At 31.8% G+C, this 13,432-nt stretch overlaps 4 protein-coding genes and 2 pseudogenes across 6 annotated transcripts, besides 5 other annotated features; all 6 read right to left on the bottom strand.

Moving 5' to 3' along the window:
• Positions 1-553: 553 nt before the first annotated feature.
• TVAGG3_0917410 (phosphotransferase enzyme family) lies at positions 554-2,461 on the bottom strand (the record flags this gene model as incomplete). The annotated part of the gene is made up of 1 exon (XM_001301891.2): positions 857-1,936. The coding sequence occupies one exon, from the start codon at positions 1,934-1,936 to the stop codon at positions 857-859; it is 1,080 nt and encodes a 359-aa protein (XP_001301892.1).
• A 400-nt stretch (positions 2,462-2,861) lies between these two features.
• TVAGG3_0917400 (actin) lies at positions 2,862-4,078 on the bottom strand (the record flags this gene model as incomplete). The annotated part of the gene is made up of 1 exon (XM_001301892.2): positions 2,896-4,026. One exon carries the CDS (start codon positions 4,024-4,026, stop codon positions 2,896-2,898), a length of 1,131 nt encoding a protein of 376 aa, XP_001301893.1.
• A 546-nt stretch (positions 4,079-4,624) lies between these two features.
• Positions 4,625-4,662: a mobile genetic element.
• A 2,675-nt stretch (positions 4,663-7,337) lies between these two features.
• Positions 7,338-7,374: a mobile genetic element.
• Positions 7,375-9,226: 1,852 nt separating this feature from the next.
• Positions 9,227-9,300: a mobile genetic element.
• A 325-nt stretch (positions 9,301-9,625) lies between these two features.
• Positions 9,626-9,885: a mobile genetic element.
• A 699-nt stretch (positions 9,886-10,584) lies between these two features.
• Positions 10,585-13,432: part of a mobile genetic element that runs on past the window's edge.
• TVAGG3_0917350 (uncharacterized protein) lies at positions 10,621-10,941 on the bottom strand (the record flags this gene model as incomplete). Its single annotated transcript, XM_001301893.1, has 1 exon — positions 10,621-10,941. The coding sequence occupies one exon, from the start codon at positions 10,939-10,941 to the stop codon at positions 10,621-10,623; it is 321 nt and encodes a 106-aa protein (XP_001301894.1).
• On the bottom strand, positions 11,094-11,330 carry TVAGG3_0917340 (uncharacterized protein; the record flags this gene model as incomplete). Its single annotated transcript, XM_001301894.1, has 1 exon — positions 11,094-11,330. The coding sequence occupies one exon, from the start codon at positions 11,328-11,330 to the stop codon at positions 11,094-11,096; it is 237 nt and encodes a 78-aa protein (XP_001301895.1).
• On the bottom strand, positions 11,379-11,718 carry TVAGG3_0917330 (annotated as a pseudogene). The gene has a single exon. A coding segment is annotated over exon 1 (340 nt).
• On the bottom strand, positions 11,845-12,554 carry TVAGG3_0917320 (annotated as a pseudogene). The gene has a single exon. A coding segment is annotated over exon 1 (710 nt).

The raw sequence follows: 13,432 nt of genomic DNA, 5'->3' as shown, positions 1-13,432 counted from the left end.
AATGAATTTTATCAAAACATGCCTGAATCCAAAAATTTGAAAGAACGAATTACACAATCATATATGTAGAATTCAAAATACAAACTTAAAGATTGTATACGTTTAAAATTATTCAGATTGTGTTTGATTTCCACTCATTCTGTTTCTTTTGAACTCTAACACTAACATTTCATGATGATTACATGATCCATTTATACATGGTTGAATTGTTCCAGATTCTACCAGAAAATCAATCCAAATTTCTCAATGCATTCATGTTGATTGGCCAAAATTTAAAATTTATCAGCCTGTTTCCAGAGAAACTCATATATTCCCTAATGAAATGTAATTTTTGCTACATTTATTTCAATCAAATTTCAAAAAATTGACTGCAGAGCTTGAAAAGGTGATGAATCATGTTGTTATTAGATGTACATATTAGATTTACTATTTCCAAAAAATGCTCAAATTTGAATAGTTTTTAGAAAATTTGGAATTACCCTCCTTACATTATATATAATTAAATTTTTAAATTTTATTTATTTTTCCCTTTTAATTTTATAACTTGCTCTATCAAAACTAACCTCTCAATTGAAGGCCACAAAATCTAAGTAGTGAGGGTACACAAATTTTGTATGGAGTACGGTTCAATTTTTGAGAGCCTCACTACTTAGATTTTGTGACTACCTTATTATTCGCAAGGAAATTTTTGTCTGTCTTATTTTAATCCTTATTAATAAGTAATTGCATTTTCACTAATGAATTAATTGGCCGAGTCCCCAAATGTCCTCCAAGTGATATCCTTAAACCAAAGTAAAAATCGAGAGATATATTGAGAGTTTTTATTTCATTGAGGTATAAATTAATCAAAATTAACTTATAATGAAGCGATGAAGTCCTTCATTTCTTGCATGTGAGCTTCAACACTTTGTAAGAGTTTGAACTGTGCCTTTGTGCGGACTAAGTTGTGATCTGGATACTTAATCTTGTAGTAAGTATCCCCATTAATGTAGTCAGCCAAGAATCTGACTGTCTGCATATAAGGGAATAAAGCAGCAGCGTATGGGAGATTTTCGATTTCGATTGGAAGAAGGAATGATTTGGCGGAGCTCAAATATCCTTTAATGAAGGCTTTGAAGATTTCCATGTTGAAGTTAACATTGTCAAGGTTCTTATCATCTTCTGCACCTGTGTTGGCAGCATATCTTAAGAAGTCTCCAACGTCAGAGAAGATATAGCTTGACATAACTGTATCAAGGTCGATAACGCAAAGAACTGAGCCATCCTCATCGAAAAGGATGTTGTTCACCTTTGTGTCGCAATGGCAAACACGCTTTGGAAGCTTTCCTTCTCTATGTAATTTTTCGGCTTTGCACATCTCATCAGCCCTCTTTTCGAGCTCGTCAACATAATACTTGACTTCATCTAATCTGCCGGCCTTGTTTTCCTTAACGGCATCACGCAATTGTTGAAGTCTGAATTCCATATTATGGAATAATGGAATTGACTCTTCAAGTTCACAGCCGAGATCGGATAACATAGCCTGGAACTTTCCGAATGCAACGCCAGCGACTTCAGAATACTGAGCGTTAACAACTTCAAGTGTCTTTGATCTTGGGATGAGAACAGAGACACGCCAATATCCTTCTGGGCCATTGTAATATGTCTTTCCTGTATCACATTTAACGAATTGTAAGATCTTTCTGTCGATATCAGTCTCGCCAGATGCAACCAACTTAGATCTGATGTGATTAGTGACTAATTCAATGTTCTTTTGCAACAAATCAACATCTTTGAAGATGGCATTATTGATCTTCTGAAGGATATAATCTGGACAATTTGAATCTGTGTTAACAACTCTATATGTTGTATTAATAAGGCCTGCACCAAATGGTACAACTTCTTTGATACCTCCCTTTATATCAAAGTGCTTGACGATCTGAACGAAATCAGTCATTCAAATTGAAAAATGACAAATTCAATGGTTACATCGATAGTAATTATGCCAGTAATATTATCATGTACGGAAGATGTATTTATAATAAGCAATAAATGTAAATGATAATTGTGGTGTGAATTCATGATTAACAATAATGTCATTTTGGATTGTTGGAACTATCGACTCTGATTGCTTCACTACACACACCATTGATACACAAAAGACAATTGTGTATTGTTTCTGTGAAAGGATTACCAAATTCTTCCAAACGATGTCAAAGAAAAATGAAATTTCAGTAGAATATTCATTATTGAGTTTCCACAATAAAGGGTTAGATAGTTTTGATATGAGCTGTTATTATTTCTATAAGAATATATTCAAAATATCTTATTTTCATTAAATAAAAATTATAAATATGGATAATTTATTAATATCTAAAGTGATGATATATTACATTGACAATTTTAAAACTAAATACATATTTTATTTTTGCAAAATATTCCAAATTTTTTTCAAAAATCAAAAAATGAATTTAATTTTAACAATTTTCTAATTTAAATTTTTCAAAATGAATTTTTTTTGGAGAAAATTCATAAACATTTAACTCTTAAAAATCTTCTTTATCTTGAAATATGGAAATTCCCAACAGAAAGGAATGAAAAAGCAAAAATTCGATCTTTTATTTCAAATATCTATAACTTAAGCAAAGGATTAATCAGATTTTTTTGAATAACTTGGATGAATTGAAGGATCTAATGATGAATCCGCATAAAATAAAAGAAGATAAGAATATTTCTGAAGTTAAAGAATGAATTTAGGCCTTCCTTACATGGTAACTCTAATTGGGGGATGATAAATAAGCTTTTTATATATCAAATGGCCAGATAGTGCTTTAAAAAAAGTCAATTCTTCTAAATGAATTCGAACAGTAATAAAAAAAAGATTTGAATAATTGGAGACAACGAAAAAAAAACTTTTTAGAAGCACTTGCGGTGAACGATGGATGGGCCAGCCTCGTCGTATTCCTCCTTGGTGATAACCATCTGTGGGAATGTAGCGAGGGAAGCAAGGATGGAGCCACCGACCCAAACGGCGTACTTACGCTCTTCTGGGGCGACGATCTTGACCTTCATTGTTGGTGGAGCAAGAGCTGTGATTTCCTTGTCAAGACGTTCGGCGATGCCCTTGAACATTGTTGAGCCACCAGAAAGAACGATGTTAGCGTAGAGATCCTTACGAACATCGATATCGCACTTCATGATGGAGTCGAAGAGTGTCTTGTCGATACCATCGTATTCCATACCATCGAAGTATGGCTTGAAGAGCATTTCTGGGCAGCGGAAGCGCTCATTGCCGATTGTGATGACGTTGCCATCTGGAAGTGTGTAGTTGACGTTGATGGAGGAGTCTGTAGCGGCCTTCTCCATTTCAGCATCGAAGTCGAGGGCAACATAGCAAAGCTTCTCCTTGATGTCACGAACGATTTCCTTTTCGGCTGTTGTGTTGAAAGCATTGCCACGCTCTGTGAGAAGCTTGACCATCCAGGCTGTGAGATCACGGCCAGCGAGGTTAAGTCTCATGATGGCGTGTGGAAGGGAGTAGCCTTCGTAAATTGGAACTGTGTGGGAAACACCATCACCAGCATCGAAAACGATACCTGTTGTACGGCCAGAAGAGTAGAGGGAAAGAACAGCCTGGATGCCGACATAGAAGGATGGGACGTTGAATGTGTCGAACATGAGGGAGATCATTTTCTCACGGTTAGCCTTTGGGTTGAGTGGGGCTTCTGTAAGAAGAACTGGGTGCTCTGTTGGGTCAACACGAAGTTCGTTGTAGAATGTGTGGTGCCAGATCTTTTCCATATCATCCCAGTTGTTGACGATACCGTGTTCAATTGGGTACTTGAGGATGAGGACACCAGCCTTGGAGCAGGCTTCATCACCAACGAAAACGTCCTTAGCATTGCCACCAACTAATTGTTGTTTGTACTTTGGACGGCCGACAACGGATGGGAAAACAGAGCGTGGGGCTTCATCACCAGAGAAGCCAGCCTTGCACATACCAGAGCCGTTATCGATAACGAGTGTCTGAACGTCTTCTTCAGCCATTAGAAGAGAATGTGATGTGACATTCTTTTTTGCCAAAACCTCTCAATTATTTCGGGCAATATGAAGTGGATCGTCACTTTTGGTTTATTTCGTCTCAATTTTTTGAGGGGATTTTTATTTGCTTTTACACTTTTTGTGTGAGCTATCGTTGACGTCAGGAATAAATCATTATATACTATATAAATACAATCATTTCACAAAAAGGTTCATAAACCACATTCAAAAGATATGATGTGCACTTGAAATTTTATCATAATAAAATTTTACCCATTAATAATTCTCGCATATTCTAAGGGTTTCGTTTTGCGAAAAAAACGTACAATACGCAATTTCGCTAAAAAAACATTGAGCTAGCAATTTCGACCTTTGACTCCACTCAAGACGTCACTTTTTTAATTTTGCGGTATCATATTTTTGGAAAATCTTTATGAATATTATATAAAAAGTCTCTTTAATATCTATATTTCATATTTTTATCGATTTTTAAAGTTTTTGCGAAAAGTATTCAATTATTTTTGCTATTTGGTCGGGTAAATGTCAGATTTGCGACATTTTCTGATATGATATTCAGATTCTACGTTGATAATAATGCTTATAGTGTTGTAAACAGAAATTCATCAAAAGTGACACTTCAGAAAAGCTAAAATATTGAATTTTTGGAACTTTTGATAGAGCACGTTTTTAAATATTAATTAAAGTAAATGTATATTTTGTAAAGATTCTTTTAAGGAAGTCAATTTGGAAAATTGTTTTCACTTTAGGAGAATATAATTTTCCATTTGGAAAATTTAAAAAGTGAGACGCGCAGGATTCGAACTTTTTTAAAAGTTGATTTAGATGAATTTTAGTGTGGAATATAAGGATAATATCATATTTAAAATAAGAATATACTAGCTTAGGTGGTATTAATTTTTTCGATAAATTTGAGAGTATGTACGTTTAGGGCATGAAAAGTGTCAATTCGCTCAGCGAAAGCTGAGCTAGCTTCGTTCTCGAAAGAATAAGGAAGGAGTGAAGGAGAATGATACAGAAGTTGACACATTCATATCATTTCAACAAATTTTGATCAAATTGAAATTCAATAAAATTCAATTCAATTCATATCCTTCAGTCAGTACATTGATATCCTTCTGCATCACAATGATAACTCGGGCATCAATAGTTCTACAACTAACTCAGAAAAAAAAACAAGATTTTTCCTTCCAGCTTGCAGCTTTTAAAAAGTTTCGATGATAAAAATCACTCTACTCTTGTTTATAGATATGTGATGATAGTAGGTAAACATATTCTTATCGATATTAATAAAAATATTTTTACGAAAATCTGAACCAATTACAGAGTTATTCATAAAGTTTATGATAACTGTAATTATTTCATCTTTGTTTAATCTTTGAATAAACAATTTAATTTAAATTGCATAATATTTTTTGGTTGAAAGACAGGAAACTTAGTTGAGTTTGTATTATTTTTATCGTTCAATTCATTGTATATGTGAGTGATCCAGATATTTAAGATATTTAGAAAAAATTTATTAATTTGATTAACAAATTTTAATCAAAATAGCAAAAATCTATTTGATAGCTGTAAACAAACAATAATTTTTATTTCAAGCAAAATCACTTATTTTCATCTAAACGTATAAAATTGTCAATTTTATGAAAATAAATTGAAAATCTCATGAAATGTAAAGGAGAGTAATATTTTTCAATTTTCTTTTTTTCTTTGTCTCAAATATTTTCTGTTGGGAATTTTCTTGTTATCAAAAAAGAATTTTAATATTTGTTTATTTCATTACATACAATAAAATTTTAAAAACTCTATTTCTTCTCAAGAAAATTTTTTCCTTCATATGAAGAAACATTTTGTTCTCCATTTGATACTGAGTCTAAATCTCGATTTTTGAATTTTCTTCTTTCCAAATTTCTTTTTTCCAAATTAGAAGTTTAATTCAAATTTTCAATAGTTTATATATTTTCTCAAACCGTTTCAGATTTTCTCACTTTTTAGGGATTTTCTCTCAAAATATACAAAAATAGTAATATCAATACATGTGTCTAATATACTTTAAAACCATCGTGACAAAATTCAAAAACGAAGAGTTCTTCTCTCCAAATTTTTTTCAAAATCAAAAAAATGAGATAAAAAAGTACGTTTGGAAAATTCATTTTTAGCATTTTAGGAATTTTCTCACTTTTCTTCCAAATTGACATCCTTAATTCTTTTTAATAAAAAAATAAAATTTTGAAGAAGAACACAAAATCTTCTGAAAAATAATATCACATAAACTCATATTATTTTCTAATATATAACTATTTTATATAAAAATCAAATTCAATGATCTTAAAAGCGAAGGATAAACCTCAAAATTTACGAATATAATGAGTGGGAATATAATGCTTATCTATCATAAAACCATATGAAATATCAATTTTTGCTTTACGCCTAATTTTTGACGACAATTAGCAAAAAATGTTAAATGTTAACACTCAGTCCATTTGAATATGAAAAATAAAATTGACTTTGATTAAATGTTTTTATTTATCATGCAATTCTTCTTGCGACCAAAGATTTGAATAAAATTTCAAAAAATAAGATAGCTGAAAAAATAATATACGGTAGTGTTTACTAATAGATGAATAGTATATAAATTCTATTAAAATGGATTTGATCCAAAAAAATATAAAACCAAAAATAATTGTTATAATTTAAATGAAGAAGTAATTTAAAACGATTTTATTTATGATCAAATTTTATATATTTTTTTGGATCAAATCCATTTTAATAGAATTTATATACTATTCATCTATTAGTAAACACTACCGTATATTATTTTTTCAGCTATCTTATTTTTTGAAATTTTATTCAAATCTTTGGTCGCAAGAAGAATTGCATGATAAATAAAAACATTTAATCAAAGTCAATTTTATTTTTCATATTCAAATGGACTGAGTGTTAACATTTAACATTTTTTGCTAATTGTCGTCAAAAATTAGGCGTAAAGCAAAAATTGATATTTCATATGATTTTATGATAGATAAGCATTATATTCCCACTCATTATATTCGTAAATTTTGAGGTTTATCCTTCGCTTTTAAGATCATTAAATTTGATTTTTATATAAAATAGTTATATATTAGAAAATAATATGAGTTTATGTGATATTATTTTTCAGAAGATTTCATTCTATATGCCTATGAAAAGTACTCTCAAAACTAACTTTTTCCTAATTATAATTAAATCTAGAATATTGTATTATGCTTAGTATTATTTCATTTTTCTCATTCAATTTAGAATTTACAAATGTCAAAAAATTGAGAGCTGTCACTTTTGATGAATTTCTGTTTATTACAAATTATGCATTATAGAGATTAAAAATCTGATTTGTGAAAACATCTCATCAGTTTCTAGCTAATTCAAAAATCTTTACTATCTTATTCGATTAAAATGAAAAGGGAATAGTTTCATTATGCTTTAAATGACAGCCTTATAATATAATCATAGTTTTCGCTCAATATGCAGCATTTTTTTTTTCGAAATCTATGGTCAATGTCCTAAATACTGATTGCTTTGCATTCATATCTCTTACATTTTCTATACCCACATCACTATTCATTGCTATTCCTATCTTTTTCATTTTTGTTTGTTTCTCATAATTTCTCAAAAAACACGATAACTTGATATTTGTAAATATCATACTTTATAACGTAAATAAGAACTTGACCTATTAAGAAAAGCAGTAATGAAAAGAAAATCTGAAATTCATAAAAATTACAAGTTTCTGATGACAATTAGCTTAATTAAACCAGGTACAAGATTATATAATTGTATTTTCTATCCAATTATCCATATAATATCTTATCCAGAAAAAAAAACTTGATCAATACCAAATGATTTTTTAACTAGTAAATAAAGTATTTTCTTTACACACACATTGTATATCATAGTTTTTTTTTGGTTTCGCAAAACATCCAAAAACAAATATGCTATAAAAGTGACAATTTTAGCAAAACGAAACCCTTACATATTCCTATTTTTAACATCAATCATAAAAGTGACAAAATTATAAAATTGAAATCCACGTTCTCATATTCAATTTTTTTATTACTCTTAGTTTCTCATTTCGTAATCAAATCACACATTATAACGTCAGCAGTCCTATCAATATTACCGAGTAATTTCTTCTTACTTAGAATATTTTTAAATTCATCAAATCTTTTATATAACTTTTGATATTTCCCACAAACTATAGTACTCCATTTTCTGCCTATGAACTATATTTTGATTCTGGCTCGAAACTTGAGATAATTAAAATCAAATTCATGAGTGAATTTTATTAATAAGATTACAAGACTTAAGATGACTAGGAATCCATAAATATGAACATATATGATTTAAATGAATTCGAATCTATTCATACTAAGGTGTGTGAAATATAAAATACCAAAAATTGATATTTCAGACAAACAGATATATATTAATGCAGGTTTTTTATGGCAGTCCCAACGGGAACCGCGGTAATTTACCGAGGTTTCCGCACACCGGTTCCTTTTTTTAGGAATTTTTTAGATTAAAAAATATGCTTTGTAAATCATTTTTTGTAAATCGGCAAAAATTTGGAAATATTCTGACGACAATAAATCTGGGAATAGTATTTTAAATACGAGAACAACCTATTTAAAAGTGTTTCGCTCGATTTTGTATAATTTCAAATTTTCGCATATAGCTTTCCGTGAATTACCGTGATTTTACCGCCACATCAATAGTTTACGACACTTTTTCCGTAAATTGAGTAGTTTACGCACTTTTTCCGAAAATTGAGTTACGGGAATCCGTAAGATTACCGTACCTCACTTCTAGTTGAAAATAGCATTAGTATATAAAAATAGATATATTATTCATATTTTTGATTTTGAATTACGGAAAAAGTGAGTCAGAACTTCCAATTATTATTTGATTAATTATGTTAAAAATACATAAGGAATTAAAATACATAATGTTGAAATTTGAATTACGGAAAAAGTGAGGGTGAAAGTGAAGTGAAAAAGTAAGATATTTTTTGTTGAAATAATCATAGTTGTACAATTTTGAAACTATATGTAAAGCTATAAATTGAATAAATTCAAAAACAAAAATTGTTTATCTTAAATAAAATTATATTAATCAATATTTGAACAACCCGATTAAAATTGAATTCCTCTTAAAATTTAATCCATACGTTAATTTTTAATTTGCTCGGCGAATGCCGAGCTTCCCTACTTCTCTTGTCATTCCTTCAAAAACTCTAATCTCATCGCACTTACAAACATCATGATTTGATGTATTGTCGAGAAATCTTAGACTTGTTTGTCATTTGATTATAGCATTTGAAAGTCATCTCGAAAATCGATTAACAAGACAATTCCCAAACATCTACATACAAGTAGATGATGGTAAACCCATTAGAGTTGTTTTGCTATGATTCCTCCAAAATGGATGAAAAATCATATCAAAACAGCTCTAATCGAACATTCTACACAGCTTAGCATCCAGCTAGTTCCAAGTAATGCGATTACAACATCAACGGCCAAAGCCTTTCAGAGTCCTTTAATCATTTCTTCTCATCTCAATGTGAAGTGGCCCCAAACGAACTACAAGCTGACGTTACAACGCATTACAACCCGGTTAATACGAGCATATACATTAGAGCTGCTTTGTTATGATCTCCCTCATCAATTGATGAGAGATCTCATTATGAAGCAGCTCCAATCGAACTAAAAACCTACATACAAATGAGTGAAAACAAACTCATTAGAGTTGTGTTGCTTTGATTTCTCTCATCAGAAGATGAGAGATACCAGAACAAAACAACTCTAATCAAACTTTCTACACAACTCAGCACAGTATCAATGCAAAGTAATGCGTCTGTATCGTTAACAAGCAAAGTTGTTTCGGGTCCTTCCATTTTGGAAGAATTCGGAACAACTTTGCGAATTGATAGTGTAAACCCATATACATGAAAGCGTGCATGCATAAAGACAGGTATTGTCAGCAATGACTACCTGCCCAGCTATGAGTGATCAGAGAATTACCATCTCAGGCTTTTTGAGAACGTTTCAGCCAGGACCCTCGTATGTTGACTGTGAGAAAGGCATCCTTTATCTGAAATAGATGCTTTTCCAACAATCAAATTCGAAGATCTTCGACGTTTTTGTAAAAAGAGAAGGAGAAGGAAAGAAGAGGAAGGAGAGGAAGAAGGAAAGGAAAAGAAGAAGAAGAAAAAAGAAAAAAAAAGAAGGACATATTAGTTAGTATACATATTTTCAGTACGGTGGCACTGCGCGCCATCTTACTGAAGATATGTCAATCTGACACTTTACAAAACCACTAACGTATATTTTACATCACAGATGTAATATTTCTAATAACCTTAAACTATTTCTGCCACGTAAAGTATTTATCACATAAACCACCTCATCTCATCTCTCTGTACGTTATATATTGTGCGCAGGTCATTGCCCATGGCAACTCCCCACGACACAATGCACGTGCATGAAAAAATAAACGTTCTCACTAACGTTCTCACTAACGTACACACTAACGTTCACACTAACGTTCTCACTTACAAAAGTATTGCAACTCCTCCCATTGCTGTGCTTCATATAACAGCTCATAATCTTCTGACTCACTTTCTTCTTCATATAGGTCAAAATCACTGTCATAGTTTATACCTGTAAGTTTTGACAAAGCTAATGAAACACGCTTACCGTTTGTATCATATGCTTGTATAAACTTTCCATTATGCTTGTAGTCATAAACGCTCAAACTAACTTTACCTTTTCTCCCTCGTATCTGATAGAATGTATTTTCACGAGGAACGAAGAACAAGTTCTTGAACTCATGACCGTTGTAGTTTGTTATCTCAATAGTTTTCGTCATTTATATAAAAATAAAATAAAAAATAAACTTAAAAATTAATGATATCACCACTCCCACACGTATGAAAACATAGCACAAAAATAAATTTAGGTGAAGTGGTGAGATCTCACCTCTTTTTTCACCTGTTTTTTCACCCTGTTGAATTCATTGTTTTATAACTCTCTTCCTTTCTCCAACTCTTCTAACTTCTTCTTAAGTTCAGCAATGTTGTCCTCATGAAGTTTAATCTTCCTTAATATACCTTCTCTATCTAATGGTTGCTTTATCTTTCTAAACTGAACTCTACCATCCTTCATAGTATGAATGTAAAAACCTTCTGGAATAGTTCCTGATTTAATGTATTCTACCAAAAACTTTTGTTTCATTGCTTCAGTGACTTTATTTGTCATTTCAATCAAATAAAATTTTTAATATTAAATAAAAATAACGTTATTTTTTCAGTAAGGAAACGCAGGAGTTTTACGATTTATTTGAGGAGTAGGTTCTGGTTTAAATGTTGGAGTCGGTTTAGGAGTTGACTTTTGAACAGGAGTTTGTACTTCCATAGGTTCAGGAGTTATTGAAGGTTTTGCTTGTGAAGGCGTTGGAGTTTGTTTAACTTCAGCTACTTCAGTATTATTTACAACATTTGCTTTATTTCTTTTTCATAACTGCTCCTGCTGTAGCTAGCAAACCTAGTGGGAGACCATATTTTATATAAGGACTTGACCAAATGCTATTTTTGACAGGAGCTGGTGGAACACCTAACCTTGGTGAGACTGCTCTTTGCCATTGTGCAGCTCGTAAGAAATATTCAATAGGTGCCCCATAATCGTTTGGTAAAGTTTGTTTCATAGATGGTGAAGGTTCGCGAGAGCTTGATGAAGAACTCATTTATAAGCTTTAAAAATAAACGTTCATCCTTTATTCCTCACTGTCGTCCGTGGCTAAGTTATAGTCATCTAATCTTATTATGGGGATGCCTGACTGTCTTACCTGAATGGCAAAGCAGCAATCCCTCATAAATCCAATAAGTGGCTTTGGTACATTTTCACTTGCTAGTTCAATAGGTCCTTTAACAGACAATTTGTATGTTATTGGAGCAGTAGATGTTTGACCTTGCTGGAAGCAAAAGTCCACTTCTGTTGGAAAACCACATAAGAAATGTGTGTTGTCATAGCTATCCCATTTATGTTCCACACTACCATCATCCACCAATGACCTCATAACATCTTCATTAAATCCTATCATATCATTGTTTGTATTGCAAGCGTTCGCAACCATTTCATAAAATACAGGTCCATATGATTTTTCAGGTTCTGCAGGCATATTTCCATAAGCTCCCATGGAAAGCTGAAGATATTTAAACTTAGGGTTCTCAAAATTAACATAATAGTTGTCTTTCTTTCTAAATAGTGCCCAAATACTTTTAACATTAATAGGCGTATAAGCTGCTGTAAATGTTGCACTTGAACTATCTGTATTCTTTGAGAATGAACCGTCCATAGGAATCCAATCCATAACTTTAACAGGAAAACATAAAGCCTCGTTTGTATAATGTTCTACAAGTTCTGTATAAATGTTAGGTCTAAAGAGAATGACTTTGGATGAATGAAACATTCATTAAAATCCATCTTTGTTCGAAATAGTTGCTGGGTTACAGTTGTAATAGTAACTGTTCCACTAGCTTCTACTGCCTTCGTTATCATAGTGAATGGTTCATTCCATGGAACAAATTTATTTGTCGGTGGATTTGAATCTGAAGCAAATGCAACTTTAAGAGTTGGATTGAAAGCAATGATATCATTTACAGATATAGATGTGCATTGTAAGGCGTCGCTACTGAACTTTACTTTAAGCTGAATTTCCTGCAAAAGCTGGAATAAATCGAATAGCTTCTAATGGAAGGAATCTTCTAGCAGGAATTCTTAAACGAAGCTTAAAATCAAATGATTTTCCTGCTGTAATTGGACCACTAACAATTTGTCCTGTTCTGCATGTTCCCGAATGACTCCATACATCTTCATGTCGAGTCTTTGAGAAAACATCTACTTTCTTTATTTGTTCGGTAGTTTGTGAGTTTGAAGTTATATATGCTTCTTCTCTTGCGTTGTCTTGAGAATATACGATACGACCATTTGCAAGGATTTGATATCCAGCAACTGCATAGAAAGCGTCATCGAAACCAATCCAAAATCCTGGTGGGTTTGTTTTATTGGAACCTGAACCAATTTCTTTATCTACAATAAATTGACCTTCCATTTTATACGTAATGAATGTATTGTAAAGGTCCAACATATTTTCACCAGGAGGTGAGAGATTGAATGTTACCCATGTGTTATCTTTAGCAGTTCCAGGTTGTGATGGAATCTTTGCGTCAGAATATTTTCTATTAGTGTCACCAATTTGAACTGCATTGTCTATGATATCGAAATATGAGCGAATCTGATGAATATGCTCTGCTGGAGTAAATTCGTTTAGCTGTTTCGTTCTGCATGTATTTACTTCAGAT

This window comes from Trichomonas vaginalis, chromosome I (assembly GCF_026262505.1).
Source record: "Trichomonas vaginalis G3 chromosome I, whole genome shotgun sequence".
In the NCBI taxonomy this organism is placed as follows: domain Eukaryota; phylum Parabasalia; order Trichomonadida; family Trichomonadidae; genus Trichomonas; species Trichomonas vaginalis.
Note: the sequence above shows the minus strand (reverse complement) of the source record. Positions and strands in the feature narration are given on the sequence as shown.